Genomic DNA, 21,890 nt, shown 5'->3' on the forward strand with positions numbered 1-21,890 from the left:
ATGCAATTTTCACCCAGTGTTTGTAATGTTAACACAGATGTGTTCAGGTGATTTATTGGCCAGAAAATAAAGCCAAAATGACTTGGCTAGATTTTGGGAGGAGAACATGGTAGCTGTGCTATAGAAATTGCTGACCATTTGGTACGGAGCAACAGGGTAACAGCTGGATTTGCAAATTCAGGAAATCAGATAATTTACTTGTATAAAGTATATAATCAGCATGTGACTATCTTCCATTAGTACAGTTGGTGGCCAATGACAAGTATTCCAGAAACCCAGGGTAATGCTGTGGGAACCTGGGTTTGAATCTCACCATGGCAGATGGTGGAATTTGAATCCAATAAAAATCTGGAATTAAAAGTCTAATGCTAACCATAAAACCATAATCAATTGTTGTAAAAACCCATCTGGTTCACTAATGTCTTTTAGGGAAGGAAATCTGTTGTCCTTAAACAATCTGTCGTCCTTGATTCTTACCCTCTGGCCAAATGGCCTAGCAAGCCAGTCAGTTGTAACAAACTGCTACAAAGTCACAAAAAAGGAATGAAACCGGATGGACTACCTGACATCGACCTAGGCACCGGAAATGACAATGCCAGTCACAGCCCTATTGACCCTGCAAAGTCCTCCTTGCTAATATCTGGGGGCTAGTGCTAAAACTGAGAGAGCTGTCTCTCAGACTAGTCAAGCAACAGCAACACACTCATAGAATCATACTTACAGATAATGACCCAGACTTCACTATCCTTGGGTATATCCTGTCCCACCAGCAGGACAGGCCCAGCAGAGGTGGCAGCATATTGGTATACAGTAGGCAGGGATTTGCCCTGGGAGTCTTCAACATCAATTCTGGATCCCATGAAGTCTCATGGCATCAGGTCAAACATGGACAAGAAAACCTGATTCCCACATACCATCCTCCCTCAGCTGATGAATCAGTGTTCCTCCATAAGAGGCTCCACAAATATCCCCATACTCAATGATGGGGAAGCCCAGCACATCAGTGCAAAAGATAAGGCATTTGCAATAATCTTCAGCCAAAACTGCCAAGTGGATGATGCATCTCGGCCTCCTCCGGAGGTCTCCAGCATCACAGATGCCAGTCTTCAGCCAATTAGACTTACTCCACGTGATATCAAGAAATGGCTAAAGGCACTGGATACTGCAAAGGCCATGGGTCCTGACTATATTTCGGCAGTAGTACTGAAGACTTGTGCTCAGAACTAGCTGCACCCCTAGCCAAGCTGTTCCACTGCAACTACAACACTGGCATCCACCTAGCTATGTGGAAAATTGTCCAGATATGTCCTGTACACAAAAAGCAGGACAAATCCAATCTGGCCAATCAACTCTCCTCCACCAGTAAGGTAATGGAAGGGGTCATCAACAGTGCTATCAAGCGGCACTTGCTTAGCAATAACCTGCTCACTGATACCCAGTTTGCATTCTGCCAGGGCCACTTAGCTCCTGACCTCACTAGAGCCTTGGTTCAAACATGGACAAAAAAACTGAACTCCAGAGGTGAGGCGACAGTGACTGCCCTTGACATCAAGGCAGCATTTGACTGAGCGTGGCATCAAGGAGCCCTAGCAAAACTGAAGCCAATGGGAATCAGGGGGAAAACACTCTGCTGGTTGGAGTCATACCCAGCACAAAAGAAGATGGTTGTGGTTTTTGAAGGTCAGTCATCTCAGCTCCGGTATATCATTGCAGGAGTTCCTCAGGGTAGTGCCCTCGGCCCAACCATCTTCAGTTGCTTCATCAATGATCTCCCATCATAAGGTCAGAAGTGGGGATGTTCACTGATGATTGCACAACATTCAGCACCATTCGTGACTCTCTCAGATACTGAAGCAGTCCATATCCAAATGCAGAAAGACCTGGACAATATCCAGGCATGGGCTGACAAATGGCAAGTAACATTCACTCTACACAAGTGTCAGGCAATGACCATCTCCAACAAGAGAGGATCCAACCATCATCCCCAGAAACCGAACTGGACCAGCCATATAAATACTGTGGCCACAAGAGCAAGTTGGAGGCTAGGAATCATGTGACGAATAACTCACCTCCTGACACGTCAAAGTCTGTCCATCATCTACAAGGCACAAGTCAGGAATGTGATGGAATACTCCCCACTTGCCTGAATGAGTGCAGCTCCCACAACACAAGAAGCTTGACACTGTCCAGGACAAAGCAGCCGCTTGATTGGCACCACATCCACAACCATTCACTCCCTCCACCACGATGCACAGCAGCAGCAGTGTGTACCATCTGCAAGATGCACCACTGGAATTCACCAAGGCACCTTCCAAACCCATGACCACTACCATCTAGAAGGACAAGGGCAGCAGATAGATGGGAACACCACCACCTGGAAGTTCCCCTCCAAATTACTCACCATCCTGCCTTGGAAATATATCGCTGTCCCTTCGATCCTGGAACTCCTTACCTAACAGCACTGTGGGTGGTGCCAAGAAGGTAGCTCACCACCACCTTCTCAAGGGCAATTAGCAATTGGCAATAAAGGCTGGCCTAGCCAGCAAAGCAGACATCCCGGGAATGAGTAAAAAAGGCACCAAATAAGGACCCAAAAATTGGAAAATAATGGTCGGTCCATGGTGCTGAAAGAATAGCAATTTGTTTTGCAAGAAAATGAACTGCAAATTGCCATGAATTGCTGGGCAAATTATGCGGCTTTGCCATTAGCCTTGGGCAAATCATTATAGGTGTTAAGAAATTGCTGCATTTGTGCCGTTAATGCAAAATAATCTCACCACAGATACTTTGGGCTGCTATCTCATGTCATAAGGATCCTGCTAATGACAATATACAATCCTTACATACTACTTAATCTCTCACACCCAGAAAGGTAACAACTGTGGGTAGAAAATAGTTCTTTGTGGCGTTAATTTTTTAAAAATCTTTTCCTGTTTCTCTTTTTCCCTATAATCTCATCTTTTTCACACACTTCACTTCTCTCCAAGTTGATTCTAAGTCACCCCAATCCAATCTCATTTGTTCAGTTTTTTTCTCTATCCATCAACCATTGGGAATGATGTTCATGAAGTCCCAGGTGCCTCAGTGACCTCATTTTCATAAGTTTTTCAAACTTTAAATATTGGTAATAATATAAAATGTCCACAGAGAGGAGGAGGGCAGTGTGTGACATTTAACACTTGGTTGCTTTTAGAAAGAAAAGCACAAATTGCTGGAAATAGGATACTAGTCAGCATCTGTGGAGAGGACCAGTGTAGACTCATCATCAGAACAAGGTATGTAAGGAGAGCAATAGAGTGCCTGAAGTTGAAGAGGATGAACTGAACTGAATAGAACTGAATCTTTGGTTCCGGGCACAGTCAGCTCTTATGGAAAATTGTGGACCTGTCATGCCCAATTTTCCAGCCATTTCAATTAATGAATTTAAGATCATGTTTTGTGGACTGTAAAACAAGCCATCATATCACCATCACAACTAGTGTCACTAATGGTGACAAAAAAACTACCAGCTTGTTTTAAAAACCCACCTGCTTCACTTCTGTCCAAGGGAAAGGAATCTGACGTCCTCATACCACCTGGCCTAGATGTAACTCTAGACCCACAGTAATATGACTCTTAAGTGCCCTCTGAAATGGTCAAGTAAACCAATGTTGTTAAGGCCAGCATTTATAGACAATCCCCGATAACCACATCCCACAAAAGAATTTTGAAAGGCAGGAATGAGGTCAGTAAATCTGTTGCTATAGAAAATAGAAATAATATTTCTAATAGTTATTCTATAAATAAATTAGTTCTATAAAGTTATAATTTGTTTAATCTTTTTTATTTTCTACATAAGTAAATTTATCCAAATAGAAAATTATGCCTGGCATGGTACCTATAGTGTACATTGTCACATGCTGATTATATAATTTATACAAGTAAATTATTTTTTAAAATTCATTCATGGAATGTAGGCATCACTGGCCAAGCCAACATTTGTTGCCCATCCCTAATTGCCCTTGTTCAGAGGGCATTTTTAAGAGTCAGCCATATTGCTGTGGGTCTGCACTCACATGTGAACCAGATCAGGTTAGAACCAGACTAGGACACTAGTGAACCAGATGGGTTTTTACAACAATTGGCAATGGTTTGTGGGAAAATCTAGAACTAGGGGTCACGGTTTAAAAATAAGGGGTCGCTCATTTAAGGCAGAGATGAGGAGAACATTTTTCTATCAGAGGGTTGTGAGTCTTTTATTCTCTTCCTCAGAAGGCAGCAGAAGCAGGGTCTTTGAATATTTTTAAGCAGCACTAAATAGATTGATTAACAAAAGGGTGAAAGGTTATCAGGGTAGGAGGGAGGTTACAATCAGATCAGCCATGACCTTATTGAACGGCAGAGCAGACTTGTGGGGCCAAGTGGCCTACTCATAATTTGTATGTTCGCATATAAATGAAATAATACAGCCTACAACAGGGATGGCCTGATTGTTTCCCAGCAAGAATTGCAATTAATGGTTGGCATCATGAAGAAATGAATAGTATCCCCATTGCTCTTCCCCATCTGTGTTACTTCCCTAAACCTCTCCAACATCAAGGCCTTCCTTAAAATCTACCTTTGCCCAAGCTTTTGGATAACCTTCCTCATATCTCCTTTGTCTCAGCATTCATTTTTGTCCAATTATGTCTCTGATTTTAGCATTACATGTAGCTTTAAACTTAAGATTTTCTTAGTTATAGATTACACCAGTTATGTTCAAACATTAAGTAGTTTCTTTATTATACTGTTAACTATTTTATGCCCACCCAGTTAGTTAGCTAACATGTCAGATGTACAAGAGGATTTGATAGTGATGGGAAGGATCTGTTTTCCACTAGCAAGAGGTTAGTAACCAGCCCAATAAGATAATTGGCAAAAAAGATCCAAACGGTAACAAGATTTTTTTTTCTAGTTATCATGACAGTTGAAAAGGGAGAGACAAATTCAATAGTTACTTTCAGAAGGATATTAGATACAAACTTGAAAAGGAAAAACTTGCAGGGTTACAGGCAAAGAACAGGAGAATGGGAAGGATTAAATAGCTCTTTTGAAGAGCTGGCACAGATACAAAAGGCCAAATGGTCTCCTTCTGTGCTGTAAGATTCTATGTGATTTTAAAGTCTCGAGACAACCAGTATGAAATGTGTTGCTTCAGTCCAGGAGCTTCGATATGCAATACCAGGGTTGAGAAAAAAAATCATAGAAAAATAAATGATTTAATCTCAATGCATTGTTTTTGTCCAGGGGAATGATGTTGTGCTGGTATACAAAATGCTATCTTAGTGTGACGGATTTAGAATACCATTGATTACAGACAAACTCCTTTAACAACTTATGCACTTGGGCACTTTAGGAGAAATAGGCTTCTCTTTAAACTGGTAGTGCTAATTTTTGTTGTTACTGAACTTAAAATATCTATTCAAACTCTATACAGGCTTAGATTGTAGTTTTCAGAATCTGATCTAGTGAAAAGACAGATTTGTGCATGTGCCCTTGGCATAAATGATTAAAAGTCAATCCACTTTTACCCTCAAAGTGGGTTGGTAAAAGTAGAACATGCAGCTGTTTAAAGTTCATTCATCAGACCTTGTGCTACAGAATCAGAGTGCAGAAGAGGCCCATCGAGTCTGTACCGACACATGAGAAACACCTGACCTACCTACCTAATCCCATTTACCAGCACTTGGCCCATGGCCTTGAATGTTATGACGTGCCAAGTGCTCATCCAGGTACTTTTTAAAGGATGTGAGGCAACTTGCCTCCACCACCCTCCCAGGCAGCACATTCCAGACCGTCACAACCCTCTGGGTAAAAATATTTTTACCTCACATCCTTCCTAAATCTCCTGCCCCTCACCTTGAACTTATGTCCCCTTGTGACTGACCCTTCAACTAAGGGAAACAGCTGCTCCCTATCCACCCTGTCCATGCCCCTCATAATCTTGTACACCTCGATCAGGTCGCCCCCTCAGTCTTCTCTGCTCCAACAAAAACAACCCAAGTCTATCCAACCTCTTCATAACTTAAATGTTTCATCCCAGGCAACATCCTGGTGAATCTCCTCTGCAACCCCTCCAGTGCAATCACATTCTTCCTATAATGTGGCAACCAGAACTGCACACAGTACTCCAGCTATGGCCTCACCAAGGTTTTATACAACTCCAACATGACCTCCCTACTTTTGTAATCTATGCCTCTATTGATAAAGGCAAGTGTCCCATATGCCTTTTTCACCGCCCCGCTGCCTTCAGAGATCTATGGACACGCACGCCAAGGTCCCTTTATTCCTCAGAACTTCCTAGTGTCATGCTGTTCATTGAATACTTCCTTGTCAAATTACTCCTTCCAAAATATCACCTCACACTTTTCAGGGTTAAATTCCATCTGCCACTTATCTGCCCATTTGACCATCCCATCTATATCTTTCTGTAGCCCAAGATGCTCAACCTCACTGTTAACCACTCGGCTAATCTTTGTGTCATCTGCAAACTTACTAATCCTACCCCCCACATGGTCATCTGTGTCATTTATATAATTGACAAATAATAGGGGACCAAGAACAGATCCCTGTGGTACACCACTGGACACTGGCTTCCAGTCACTAAAGTATCCTTCTGTCATCACCCTCTGTCTCCTACTTATCCACCTTATCAAATTACCCCATGTGCATTTGCCTTCTTCATAAGTCTCCCATGTGGGACCTTGTCAAAGGCTTTGCTGAAATCCATATAAACTACATCAACTGCACTACCCTCATCTACACACCTGGTCACCGCCTCAAAAAATTCAATCAAATTTGTTAGGCATGACCTCCCTCTGACAAAGCTATGCTGACTATCCCTGATCAAACCTTGTCTCTCCAAGTGGAGAGAGACTATCTCCTTCAGAATTTTCTCCAATAGTTTCCCTACCATTGACGTAGAGACTCACTGGCCTGTAGTTCCCTGGCTTATCTCTACACCCCTTCTTAAATAGCGGAACCACATTAGCTGTTCTCCAGTCTTCTGGCACCTGCCCCCTGGCCAGAGAGGAATTAAAAATTTGGGTCAGAGCTCCTGCGATCTCCTCCCTCAGCAGTCTGGGACTGCAGACTGGCAGTCGAAGGCTATGTCAGCATCATTCTGCAATGAGACCTGGGTGTAGCTGTAATGGCTGAAAGTCTTTAAAATGAAATATTTTCATTAAACAAAGTAAAAAGAACCCACGATGGCATTAGCACATTCGTCAGATGTGGTTTTAAGTCACTGCCCTTTTATAAATTTTCTTTTCATCCTAAATCAATATTGCCAGTGCAATGATGTCCTATCAAAATATTATAACTAGCATTGTGCTCCTTTAATTCCCACAATACTATTCTTACCTCAAGCAACCTTCCCCTTTATTAGGGTTGTTATGGCTGTTTTAAAGTGTGAACAAAGCAATGGAATTTAGAGCTAGCCACTCAATTTCCTTGAAATCTAACAATGCAGAATAAACTGTAGGAGGATACAAGGAAAAGAAAATATAGCACCTTATCATCTCCTTAGGATGTCCAAAATAATCTCACATTCAATTTGTCTGCATCTGAGAAGTAACTGTTACTTAGGCAATTGTAGCATCCAATTTGCACAAAGAAAAATCCCAGAAGCAGCAATGAGATTAAAAATCTAGTTAACTTGTTGTTGTTTTGGCTGAGGAAGGAATGTTGGTCAACGCACGAAAACTCCCTGCTCTTCACCAAACTGTGGCATTGGAACCTTTGCATCAATCAGAACAGGCAGAGACACTTTGGTTTCTTAAGTCACCTGCCGTACCTTCAACAATGCAGCATTCCCATAGTATTACCTTGATGTCAACCTGGATGACATAATTCATTTCTATACTGCCAGGTGAACCTACAACTTTGAGCTCAGAAGAAAGGAGGTGTAAATAAGCACTTCATAGAGCCAAGGGCACAGAGTGCACAGTATAAAACCACATTACATATAATGGATTAGACAACTGTTGCATTCAGGTTACATCCCTGTATCGTATTTTTGCACACTTGCAATTTTGAGATATTCATCAGTTTCAAGGCAATAAACCAAACTGTATCAACTGTAAAATGCATTAAAGGAAGATTTTTCAGGATAGAATCATGTAATCAAAGTAAATTGTATTTTTATTTTGATATATACACTATGTTCATGCTCAAGACAGGATACAATGTGCAAGAATGTCTTTAAATTGAATAGAATATTTCCCCACTTGTCTTTGCAAGGCCTCTACATCAGTGATCAACATGGTTCCACCACACTGAACCAGAAGCTATGTTCTTCTTGAAGGATATGGCTGTCCTCTTCTCCCAAAATGGCACTCCCTACTGCACACAATGCCGCACAGAATTGCTGCAATGTACCCAATGAATGTAAGACAGCTCAGATGACCATCATAGCTGTGGTTCAAACTCCAACTTAGGTGCAATCAACAGTCTGCTTAAACTCAAATCCATGGTGAAACATCAATTTCTCGCACATTGCATCCAGTAGTGCCACCATGGCAGAGGTCAGTGGCAAACATGGACAAAGCACAACCCATAATTCTTTCCACTTCTCTTGCCCAAATTAAATGCTTCCATTCTTCACATTTTCAGTCCCTGGACAGCAAGGACAGCTCCAGGTGGGTGCTGAATTTATTGGAGACAGCTGCCTTAAGACTTCCACCCACAACTTGCCCATCAGTCTTCAAAAAAAATCTCCAGATCATTTGAACATTGCTAACTATTCTAGCTGTACATCAAACTGAATGAAACGAGAAAAAAAAATACAGCAAAGTTTGTTTCAGTGATTGCAGCAAACCCAGAGTCGTCAGTTGAAACACAGGCCACATCATCAGAATGCAACACTGGAGAAAAGTCTGCAGACCCGCAGATTTTGTAAGAAGAAAATGGGCCATAGCAATAAGAATACTGACTATAACACCCAGGTGCAAGCAGCATTTAAACATTCAGAGATATAGCTATGATCTTGTAAGATTATTTAAATAACATTTTAATCACCTCTAGTTCTATGTGCAAGTACAGCACCGACTACACTGTCCTTCAGCAAAAATACAATCTAGTGGATCACTCATATTCCATATCTACTGGTCCCATTACAATGTCTCATTTATAAAGTTTTGCAGTTAAAAATATTAAAATATATTTTGTTATCACGAGAAACTGAAAAAATTGAGATTCCACTTTAGAGAAGTACAGATACCAAGCAATCTGATTGAGGTTTCTAAGATGATGCAGGGAATAGACTGTTTGGGAGCTGGCAGTTTGTTCCAATTAAATAGGTAGGAAAGGACCAGTGGTCACAATTTTAAGATGTATAGGGCCAGTTCTTGGTTAGGAAGGGGTTCTTTTGCCACAGAAAAGTGGAGCTCTGTAACATGCTGCCAACTTGTATGGTGGACACCAATTCACTGAATTCCTTCAAGTGAGTTGGAACTGTTTCTAGCTGGGGCAGAGATTACCTCTTACAAAAGGGAGGCACTGCAAGGAATTATCAAGGCCAAAGTGAACTCCTGAGCTAGTTTTGATCAGGTAGGAGGGGTTGGAGAGGGATTTCCTAGACTTTCTCTCCCCAAATTTACCTGGGTTTTAAAATACAATTTTGCACCTCTCCCAGGAAGTCACGGTTTATTTTAATGTAATGGGGATTGCAGGTCTTGTGATGCATAAGGTATCACAATTACGAATCAGGCTGGACGGACCAGAATGTCTTTTTTCTGTCCATTAACGTTCAGATGTATTTTGCTGTCAGAGAAAGATAGGTGGTTTCAAAGTTTTGGAAATACTGTACACCAAAAGCAAAGTGCCTAATATCTATCCACATTGTCAGATATATATATTAGAACTAAAAAAAAATCAAAAGAGGAAGACATGAATAGAAACCAGGGTGAGAAACTTGAAATCTGGCCCGGGTATTGAACCTTGTCAGGTGAGTGAAGTTTTGAAATGCTGGCTGAAGCAGGTACAAAACAGTCTTGGTTTGTAACTTTAATGCCACCCAAAGGTGCAATCATTTTCCATTATAAAGTCTGAAATACAAACTCTGAAAGATGTACAAGTCAAAAATTAATGTTTCATCTCCAATTCTACAAGTAATTTACATTTGTTAAATTAAAACAGATACTAACAACAAGAGTACCGACATTAGAGGGCTTGACACTGGGAAGCTGCACTTTGACATGGTTGGCGTCAGACTTTCAACGCTGCTGTAGCTCTTAAAACAGTCTTAAAACAGAGATCCATGTCTTTTAAGGTTCCTGGGATGTTCCGTACATTATTGCAGACATTAAAACAGCCTCAGTGGGAATCCTGCTTGCTGCAAGATATCCCAAGGTTTCTTCACAGGTCCCGTGATTTGATGGCACAAAAAATTCTGAACTATGCCAGTTTTTATAATGTAAACACAGTTAAAAGTGTTTTCATTTCCCTCCTTTCGCAATTTAAAACTTGACAGGTTCAGACAGCCTTTTCCAATCATTAATCAAAGTGGATTGCAGTGTAAAAAATTATCCAAACAACCTGGAATAAAATAAAAGGTGAAAACTTAACAAGCCACATTTGAAAACATAGTCAGTTAGTTTCACTTCCCACAAAAGTCTATGACAGATCTACTTAAAAGAAAATTATTCATGCAGCACCAAGTTATTTTTTCAACATTTGGGTAAAATATAAATAAGCGGCAACTGAGTTTTATTAAAACAGTTTTAACTAATTTAGCCTGCACTCGGGCTCTCTCTCCTCATCTCCCAAGGGCGCAGACTCATGCTGGAATGTGATTTCAAAAATGCCAATAATACTCTAACATATGCAACCCGGGCAGCAAATCATCTATCAGCCCAGACTGTGTGTTAACAGGCTTTTTCACTCCAGAGGGTGAACTGATCTGCTCTCAGCTAGCACGCTTTCCAGCAGAGCTCCAAAGATTACGATGAAGAATGGTGTCTATGCCTGACAGAATTCATGGTTTAGACAGGAAAACAGAGGGCAATTTTCGCGCCTCAGCCACCACCAGACTGGCTGAAATTACATAAAATCAGTATGGAAGAGGATATAGGAATAAACTTTTATTTCTGTATTATTACCTCAGGAACATATATTTACAGCTAATGCATTTTGAATAGTAGTCACTATTTTAATGTAGGAAACTGCTAATTGTCACAAAGCAGCTCCCACAAACAGCAGTAAGATCATGTCCAGTTTTTTTTGTGATGTTAGTTGAGGGTAAATATTTGCCAAGGCATGGGGGAGAACTCCCTTCTTCTCTTCAAATTGCACCATGGAATTTTATACATCCACCCAGGCAGACAGGGTCTTGATTTAACAACTCACCCAAAAACAGCATCTCTGATAGTTCAGCACTCACTCAGTACTGCAATGCACTGTTAGCTTAGATTATGTGCTTGAGTTTCTGAAGTGGGACAAAATTCTGACTCAGGGGCAGGGGTGATACCACCAAACCACAGAGGAATCAAGCCAGGTACCTTTTCGTGTTTCTAATCAAGTGCTGCACCATGTGCCATTCTTACACACAAAGATATCAAATGAGCTCTCAATTTTGAAGCTGACTTTTTAAAAAAAAAAAATCTTGGTTGGTTTCATTTTTATTTCGACTGATCTGCATTTCTGTTACTGGAACCTAGTGAGCTCCTTCTGCTAGCACCCCCAGCAACCACCTTGCTCCTTTCACATACAATTCCCCAGCTGTAATTCCTGATCATCCCCAGATGATCTGCTCCTGAGCATCTCAATCCTATTCTAAGCCAGCCAGAAGCCGGTGTGCAGCTCCAGCTTTCCTTCCCATGCACAGTTGAGACTGAAGACCTATCCGACTGCCTTCAATTATTTAGAATAGATCAGTTTTTGAAAGAAATTAAACACATTCTTTGAATTCTATGGCAACCTGCTTTATTATGTATAAAATTATGGTAATGCACTATTAGATAGTTTTATAGCCCAATTACTGTTTCTGGGCATAAGTACCAAACCAGCTATCTTACCATAGCCCTCTCAGAAGTGAACTCTGAAAGAAAACAATGATTCATTTCATCATCATTCAGTTGTATTGACATTAACTGCCACTAATGTGCAATGTATTCACTTCTTCTACTGCATCCGAGTCTACTTTTAGAAATGTGTTTTTTCAAATGTTATTTATCTATGCACTACAGTGATCTACTTAAAGCCCTTCCAATAATCTTGAGCTAGTCAATTGTACACAGGTAATGGTAATTTCAAGAACACGAACACAATTTCCCAAATAAAATATACTTCTGTACATCCTTTCGGTGTATAATGGAAGTAGGAACCACACAATATGCACCAATCACAGAATGTATTTAAAAGGCAAGCTCGTCAACAACAGTCAAGTTTATTGAGTCTTTATATAAGCCTCTGAAGGAAGATGATTTAATTGTTGAAACTTGTAAATTCTTCAAACTATAAAAATGTTACTTAGCAGGATTCCTTTATATTATGTGTAGAAATAACCAGTTACCAAAAACAATGCAAAAGATGTCATGAATCCCTCTTTTGTTAGTTCCCATGTTCCTCCATACTCTTCCTCGTCTACTTGCTGAAAACTGCTAAAGTAGAGGTACAGAAGCCCAGCATTGATGAGACAAAATCTGGAAGCAGAAAACCCAAAGAGCATTTACACAGATATCTGTCCAACCTACAAAGATTATAAACCGACAAGAGAGGCAAGTGTATCATTTAACGTTCTCACTTAAAAACTGAACCACTGAGGAGAGGCCGCCGCCGCCGCCACCGCCACCGCCACCACCACCACCCCACCCCACCACACCCCACCACCCGTAGATGCTGATTTATAGTGGAGTACAATTCCGTGCTTATCGTGTCCTTTTCCATGACATTCTTTATGAACGTAGAGTGGGTATTAGACTAATCTATCATGGGGAACGCTGTTGCCAAATGCAATCTTGTCCTGACCCATCCACACACAAACACTTTCCAGATGTTGTTGGATTGCAGGCTGGCTGATTTTTCTCCTTTTTATGTTAGGGATGCCGTAGCCAATCTAGTGCTCCACATTCTACCCTTCTAAAAAATTTAAAGAAGCTTAAGAAGTCAACTGGCACTTTCAAAGATTGCACCAAACGAGCCATCAGGGTACCCAGAAAATTTACTTTGAAGCCCCATGCGATTAGACTGGGGAAGCACAACACAGTAGCAGCATGTCTTATTGAAAAATGTGTTATTTTCCTGAATACAATCCTATTCTGCTTGCAAATATATTCTGTACTGGAAATCAACAGAAACGGAACTAAAACAGCAAAACCTTGGCAGACAAGCAAATCTAGAAGTGTGTGTATCGAGTCGATTTCCTCTCAGCAGTCTCTGTGTCACTGAGAACTGCTTTACTTGGTCCTCGGTTTATAAAGCTGTGCTATTACCCTGCTGGGCTTGAAATGAAGGCAGGGCCACTGGATGCATGTATGTGTGTCTTTGTAGAATGTATGGTGGAAATAAATTGTAATGATGTGAGGCCTGATTTTAGTGGGAAAATGAAGCATAAGTAAAGATAAGGGCCTTTAATTATTTATAATTTTGTCTATCCCAGTGATTTGTCCACCCCATGTGGCTAAAGCACAGGCAGAACCATCTTTGGTTTTGGCAGTGCAACCCAACGTGCAATTCCTGAACCACTTCTGCAGGAAATGGGTATATTTTGTGGACAACACAAACAATCTTGAGTCAGATTAGCACTGTGACTGTTGCTCGCCCAACTCAAAATTCTGATGAAACAGCAGGATAAGAGGGCTGTAGAAGGAAACTTGGAGAAAACAAAAATGCTAAAATAAAAATTGGAATGTGAAGGGTGGGAGGGGGCTGTCACTCATTCAAGAATTCCCTCGGTTCATAATGTTTGGCTTGATCTGAATTGATATGGCATCAGTCAATTGCCTTTCTTCCCAACTGGTTGGCGAAGTGTCATGTGGTATACGAGCACTACTTTTCCCAAGGGGTGGGATGGTGTATGAGAATGGGGTTGAGAAACTTAACAGCCTTGATTGAATGGCAGGGCAGACTCGATGGGCCGAATGGCCTAATTTCTGCTCCTAGGTCTTATGGTGTAGAACAGATCTTGCTTTTAAACAAACTAAACCAAATCCCATAACTGGGAATAATTTAACAAGGATGGCTGTGAACTATAAATCCACAACATAAATCCGACTTAACTCTTATTTCATTGAGAAAGGAACACAATATGAACTTACATTGCTATTCCCAAGAATCCTTTAAGTGGAACAACTCCCCAGATAACACCTAAAATAATTGCAATTATTTGTCGAAACCAGTAGATCACATCCAGAAACTCATCCTGGAAAGAGGAGGAAAAACATTCAATTCACTTTGTCCACCATTCTTATAAAGCAACATGTAGAAAGATTAACAGTTATCAGCTAAGAATCAATTCCAATGTGCTTCAATTCAAGACTGACTTTTCAAAGGCTATTTTGCTAGAAATCGGCAACAAATCAGAAATCATATAGTAACAGAATTTTGTTTTGAATATAGTAACGAGAGGTGCAAATGCCATTACACAGCATTACACAGAACACAACCCTTCAGATTTATTCATATGGTCCTATTTCTCAAGTTGAAGCACTAGCTTTTCAAGCAGTAATCTCTAGCCCGGATTTAGCTTCTCAACAAACCTCTATTTAACAGTAGTGCTGTGCTTCTGATAGCAAAAATAGCTTGCATGCCATGTACAGTGCAGATGTATTTACCTCCCAAGATGTTCTCTACAGGGTTTCCACAGTGCCATTTTTTTTTATAGTTTTCAGCAAAGAACACCCCTAATGGTTTTGCAGGACATCAGAAACTCTCACACTCCTGCAAATCCCAAGAGATGTGGAATCTGAGAGTCGGATTAGTCTTGGGAAAAGGAGCACGGCTATTTAGGACTGAGATGAGGAGAAATGTCTTCACTGAAAGGGTTTTCTGGTGTTCGCTCCAGCAGAGAGCTGTGGATGTTCAGTCATTGAGTATATTCAAAACTGAGATTGAAACAAGGATAGTGAGAGAATGTGTAGCTAAGGTAGATCAGCTATAAACTTGCTGAGTTGCAGAGCAGGCTCGAGGGGCCAAAAATAACTTACACTCACTCCTATTTACATGGTTGCTCCAGGATTAGGAATTTTTAAAATTTATCTTCTAATACCAGGCCGCCTGGCGGAATATTATGGTCCCGCCGAACTGAATGGAGATTTAAATGGCTCGCCGCATCCGCCAAGGGATGATGCTGTGGGAGGGCCGTAAAATCCTGGCCTTTGGATTTTAATCTGCATTTTGTGCTAAATGCAAATGGGAATTACTGACAGGACAAGATTCTGCCAAACAAGGCCTCGCTTCAGCTCATTTTGAATTTCACAAGATTATTTTTAATTTTTAATTAAGGTGAGCATGAATGTGGGTTACACCAAATACTTGGGGAACTTTTGTATTTCACTGACTGTGAGACATACAAAAGAATGTAGTGGTTTTTGTAAGAGCTGCAATTTTCCGACTCTCAGTTTTTGGGTGAAAGACAATGAAAAGTGATTCAGTGTGAAATCTGGAATTTATTAGTGGAATGTGAAAAAGAACCATCTTGAAATAATGTGTTTTTCCTCTAGATTTTATGACTGCAATAAACCAGCCTCTCCGCAGCTTCAGAGTTTACACTTTATAAAATCCAGAATAAATGTTGTATTTGCAGGACTACCGGGAAAAGGCAGGCATGTGGATCTAGGTGAACAGCTCTTGCAGAGAGCTGGCACAGACATGAAGGGCCAAATGGCCTCCTTCTGTGCTGTAACATTCTTTGATTCTATTAGATAACTTTCGCATCCCTGGCAGGTGCAGGGGACTTTTTACTCACTGGGATTGTTTATAAAGCACCTTTAACACAATAAACTATCCTAAGGTGCTTTACAGAGGCATTATAAAATAAAATATGATACCAAACCTTATATGGAGATATCAGACCAGATGACCAAAAGGTTGGTCAGAGAGGTATGTTTTAAGGAGTGTTTTAAAGGAAGAAAGTAAGATAGAGAAGGGAGGTTTAGGGCGGGAACACAAGAGCTTCCAAGTTTCCAGTAAACATAATACTGTAATGCTGAATCCACGTCTTTTGCAGAAATAAAGCAAGGTCAGATTTGAAAACTGACCTTCTTGTAGCATTAACCCTATCCAATCCAACACATTTATTTCTGTCCACCCTTCCAAATGTTTTCCATTTTAAACTCCCCTTTATTTAGAACTATAATTAATAAAAACTTATTCAATATGTTTTAATTCTTTAAAAAAGGCTTAACATGTTTACTTAACCATTTCCTTTGCTTCCCAGGTACCATGATTATATCACCCATTCCCAAAAAGTTGTTTTTCTTTAAATTTGAAAGCCTGGTTGCCATTAATGTTGACAAGAGAGTCAGAGTGGAAAACACAAAATGCTTAGTATCACCCGTGCATTACTCTTTAACTATTAGTGGAAGCCTTGAGCTCAGCCTTACTTTTAACCTTTTAAACAGTGCTCAGAAATCTCTGGTACTATTACCTTTATCAAAGTAAAATGTCGCAAGGCACTTCACTGAGTATTAGCAGATTAAATTTGACACCAAGGAGATATCAGGACATGCAATCAACTGCTTGGCTAAAGAGACAGGTTTTAAGGAACATCTTGAAGGAGATAAGTAGAGAGATGCAGGGGTTTAGGGAGGGAATTCCAGCACTTACTGCTTAGACATCTGAAGGCCCAGCACCCAAACGTGGAAAATTGGAGGTGCGCAAGAGTTTGAGTTCTGGGGCAGGGATATAATGTTTAGTTGGTAACCTGAGATATCTATCTAATAACACTCCGCAGGCACTTAGAATCATAGACCGATACCACACAGGGGGCTGTCAATGCATCATGTCTCTGCCAGCTGTTTGCAAGAGCTACACAACTGGTTTCACTCCCTGGCTCTTTCCCCGTAGCCCTGCAATGTTTTTCCCCTCTTCAAGTATTTATCCAATTCCCTTTTGAAAGCTACTATTAAATCTGCTTCCACCGCCCTTTCAGGTAGCTCAGTGCAGATAATCATAACTCGCGGCATAAAAAAACCTAATTTCTTCTCTGGTTCTATTGCTAATCACTTTAAGTCTGTGTCCCCTGGTTACTGACACTTTTGCCATTAGTAACAGTTTCTCCTTATTTACTCTATCAAACTGTTCATGTTTTTGAATATCTCCATTTAATGTCATCTTAACCTTCACTGCTCTAAGAACAACAACTAAGAACTTCTCCATCCATCCATATAACTGAAGCCGCTCATCCATGGTAATCATTATTGTAAATTTCTCCTGCATCTTCTCCATCACCTTGACATCCCTTCTAAAGTGGGGCGCCCATAAGTAAACACAATATTCCAGACAAGTTACTTCTGGTAGGAAAATGATGTGACTAAGTCCTTAAGTATATCGGCACTTCATTGACGTTTTGGTCATTGGAAGCTCACCTAAACCAACAGATAAATGCCAACACTTTATAGGCTGTCCTTGGTCTGGCACAGGATTGTCATGTTTTGTTGCTAAACTGCTGTCCTTTAGGATCACTGTTTTAAGTAGGCAAATGTAGCTGATTGTAGCTACTAGTAAATTGAGGTTAATTAGAGGGCAGTGTAAATCTCAGGATCCAAAGCAAGGACTGGCTTCCTTCACTGTAAAATGTGTGAGAGACAAATGCCATTTAGATAAATAGATCGATAGGAAAAGGCTAACATAACAATCAGGGAAAGAATTAGCATGCAACAGTAAAAATGCCAAAGCTCAAACTTTGCTACTAAACATGACTGGCTATCCTTCAATGGGGAAGACTCAGGCAAACATCATAAAACAGATATTTCAGAAAATCCATGCCATCTACTTATAATTGTTTGGAAAAATAATTCTGTAGCTTGTAACCTGTAGCGTTAAGTGGAATGCAGTTTAAGTCATCAAACTGGATCTCTATCTATCACTTTAGTACAATTTAAATCATTGATCAGAAAATAACTCTTAAAATGATCTTGCATAACCATTTTTACTGTACAGGAACTTGCATATTTATATCAATCTTTCACAACACATGCTCATAATTACATAGAAGCAACTCTCAGTATAGAAACTGCTCCATTTACTTGATGTGTTTGCTCATTTATGTGACAACAGTTATGATCCTGGACCAGATTCATGAGGTTTTGGTAAGATCCAGTTAGGGAAGCAATAACGTTTTGTTCACAAGTAGACAAAGTTTGAGATTCAAGACACTTGCTTAGAGAATATAACCACAAGAATCTACAAGTTTTGAACCAACAAAAATAAACCTTTCTATACAAGGTCAGAAAGATAAAACAATCTACAATATCTAACTTATATTCTAACATACATTGTTAATGAGATACAGGTAAATTAATTGGCAAACTGCAGTCAAACTCAGCACACTGCAGATGTGACCATGATAGATTCCAAGGGTTTCTCAACAACTCGCCCAGATGTCATTAAACACGGAGTCAACTAATCTCACTGAAACTCCGGTAGTACCTGTGGAGAGAGAAATAGTGTTAACGTCAAATCCAATATGACTCTGTTTCGAAGAACAGTCATATTGGACTCAAAACCTTAACTCTGTTTCCGTCTCCATAGATGTTGCCAGACATGCTGAGCTTTTCCAGCACTTTGTTTTCATTTCAGATCTCCAGTATTTTGCTTTTGTCTGTTGAAACTGTCTCTCTCGAGGGATTGCAGTCTTCACCTTCAAAGATCTCACCTTGGAATTCTCTCCAAAGGTCGTCCCAACCCAGGCAGCCTCAACAAAGGCCCGCCTCGCAGGGTTTCAATCTTATCTCCATAGATACTGTTCCCCTGTATTCCTGAGTTTGCACTCCAGCACCAACTCACAAGCACTATTTCAGCTCTTCGGCTCCACTGAGAAGAACAATACTGCGCCAAAGGATTACCTTTACCCCAAAGGCCCAAAATAAGGGGTCACCAACCTTCTGCTGCCTTCTCTGATTGCCAGGGCTTCTCCTGCGCCCTCACAACTTAAAGTCTGCCAGCCGCAGCCTTTTTTCTGCTTGAAGCCTCTTTCTCTGCCGCTCTCTCTTTAACTTAACTGGAACCTCCCTTGGTCCCCTGCCTGGACTCCTCTCAATTGTGGCACTCTGCTCCTGGGACACATGACCCCGTTTTCTTTTTGCACAGGCCCATTGTCCTTGGCCCAAAGAACTTCAAATTCTGTACTGTGCGCATGCACAGAAACTCCAGAGGCCTGTTGAGTCTTGGAGTTTCAGGCCCCTGCTCTCACCTGAGATAAGTCTGGATTTCATAACAACTCTCATGCTTTAGTAGCCCAAACACTTTCACTACACTGAGCCTCACCCTGAATAAATGAGAGCATCCATCCAGTATTCTCAACTCATGGGCACTGTTACACATACTTGTTCACATGGAAGGTAATTATTTTCTTAAAAATGTTTCTGATTTCACCAAGATAGCATTGTACTTAAGAGCTGGCACAATAAACGCCCTACAATATTACACTTTTTTATTCTTTCATGGGACGAGTGTGTCCCTGGCAAGGCAAGCATTTATTGCTTATTCCGATTTGCCCTTGAGAAGGTGGTGAACCACCTTCTTGAACGCTGTAGTCCACCTTGTGTAGGTACATCTGCAGTGCTTTAGGAAGGAAGTTCCAGGGTTTTGACCCAGTGAAGGAACAGCGATATAGTTCCAAGCCAGGATGGTGTGCGACTTGGAAGGGAACATGCAGGTAGTAGTGCTTCCATGCAACTGCTACCCTTGTCCTAAATGGTAGAGGTTGTGGGTTTGGAAGGTGCTGCTGAAGGAGCCTGATGAGTTGCTGCATTCCATCTTGTATATGGTACACACTACTGCCAGTGTGACAGTGATGAACACTTAAGGTGGGACTGGGTGCTGATCAAGAGGGTTGTTTTGCCCTGAACGGTCCCACGCTTCGAGTGTTGTTGGAGCCGTGCTCATCCAGGCAAGAGGACAAAATTCCATCACAATCTTTACTTGTGCCTTGCAGTCAGGAGGCGAGTTACTGGCCACATAATTCCCACCCTCTGACCTGATCATGTAGCTACAGTATTCATTTGGCTGCTCCAGTTCAGTTTCTGGTTAATAGTAGCCCCCAGGATTTTGATGGTGGGGGCTTACTGAAGCCAATCACTGAATTACATCAATAAAAAATAAAATTGTTTTTATTCTTAAAAGTTTGCATATAAAATAATAACCAATTCATTTGATCACTCGATTACTAATGAAGAATGGCATAAATAGAATACATAATGAAAGGTCCAGGATACAAGATGAATACAGCTCATACCCTGTAGCTCATCAGTCACCTTTCATTTTCTGTCACATAACTGTGATTACACTCCTATGATCTTTGACATAGCCTACCTACTAACAGTGTTGCAATTGAAGCTTACAAACCTATAGTGAGCTATAACTCTTATCCTGCTGCATCCAATTATTTTAACAGCCACTTTTTTAGGCCAAGGACAATCAAATATCACATCATACTATTCAGAATCTTAATCTGAATTTGCCAATAACTAACCCCGTTCAATTCAACTTTGGTTCAACAAAAGATCTAAACTAAATTAACAATGTTGAAACAATGGAAAGAAAAATGATGGGCGTTGATTTTTCAGATGTGTACCCTTCATCAAAACTTTCATCAGGTTTTCTAAACTGTTCAGCCGCAATGAGAAACATTGCTCTTTGGGATTTCTTGACTGTTTCATGTGCATACTGATGCATAAAGTTATATAGTTATATACATATACTTAAAGCTATATACACATATATGTAAACTCTTTATTAAATAGGATTTTTGGGAAGTATTCCTTTGCAGTACTATTATGCTGCATTTTCAACACAAACCTTCCATTTATTTTCAAATTGCTCTATGGTAACAACACCTTGATACTCTTTTAATGTGCAAGGTCACAGTCTCTGAAACTTGAAGCATTTCAACTCCTGAGCAATGTCCATTTACAAGGAAGCAAAAGAACTTTAGTACAATAAAAATATTTTCATGAAAATGAAAACACCCCTTGCACTCCCTTCCAATCCCGCAAACCAATTGTAATGTAATTCATGATTATCATACAAGCCTGCTCAGCTTGCATTACCATCGCTAACACTGTCACTGGACATGTTTAGCACATTGGTCTCAATTCACTGTCAGAGATTTGTAATACTCTTTTCACTTGTGATATGGTCATGATCCAGTATCTCAAGTTGCTGCGACCTCTCACTCCCTAGTGTGTGATTGGGAGAAAAAAAAAATAAGCTTTTTATCCCCCCTAGACACAGCCCAAGTTTGGAAGGGTAGTAGTCCAAGGAGATTTTCCAATGGGCATAGGGTGGAAATTTTCCACAGGTATGGTTTACTCGGTGCTGAAATAAGAGTGGCAGCAGTGACTGCACTCAATGGCTCTTGACAGTGTCACTCACACACAGGGCGCTACTGGCTCGGGCCTTGTCCCTCTCCAGCCCAGCCCAGCGCAGCCCAGCCCTGCCCTGCCCCACGCTCTCTCCCACCTCAATCACTTCACCCACTCGGCTCTCACCTTGTCTTCCCAGGCCGCGTTACTCTTCAGCACTTTACTCCAGACGGATACTTTCACGCCGCCATTGGCCAGGAGGTATTCTCTCGACTTGCCCCCGCTCATTATCCTGTCACCCCCGGCGCCTCACTCGAAAACCCTCCCCGACAGTCCCGCGCTCCACCAGCCAAGCCGACTCCACTCCAACAGCGGGCGCCCACATCGGCGCATGCGCGACCGCGGAGG

At 41.0% G+C, this 21,890-nt stretch overlaps 1 protein-coding gene across 1 annotated transcript; it reads right to left on the reverse strand.

Moving 5' to 3' along the window:
- Positions 1–8,142: 8,142 nt before the first annotated feature.
- rab5if (RAB5 interacting factor) lies at positions 8,143–21,888 on the reverse strand. Its single transcript, XM_041203773.1, has 4 exons — positions 21,669–21,888; positions 14,274–14,377; positions 12,530–12,659; positions 8,143–10,554 (listed from the first exon to the last, which is right to left on the reverse strand). Exons 1-4 carry the CDS (start codon positions 21,768–21,770, stop codon positions 10,513–10,515), a joined length of 378 nt encoding a protein of 125 aa, XP_041059707.1. The 5' UTR covers positions 21,771–21,888; the 3' UTR covers positions 8,143–10,512.
- Between the last annotated feature and the right edge of the window lie 2 nt (positions 21,889–21,890).

The sequence above is a fragment of the Carcharodon carcharias genome, chromosome 14 (genome assembly GCF_017639515.1).
Source record: "Carcharodon carcharias isolate sCarCar2 chromosome 14, sCarCar2.pri, whole genome shotgun sequence".
Lineage (NCBI taxonomy): Eukaryota > Metazoa > Chordata > Chondrichthyes > Lamniformes > Lamnidae > Carcharodon > Carcharodon carcharias.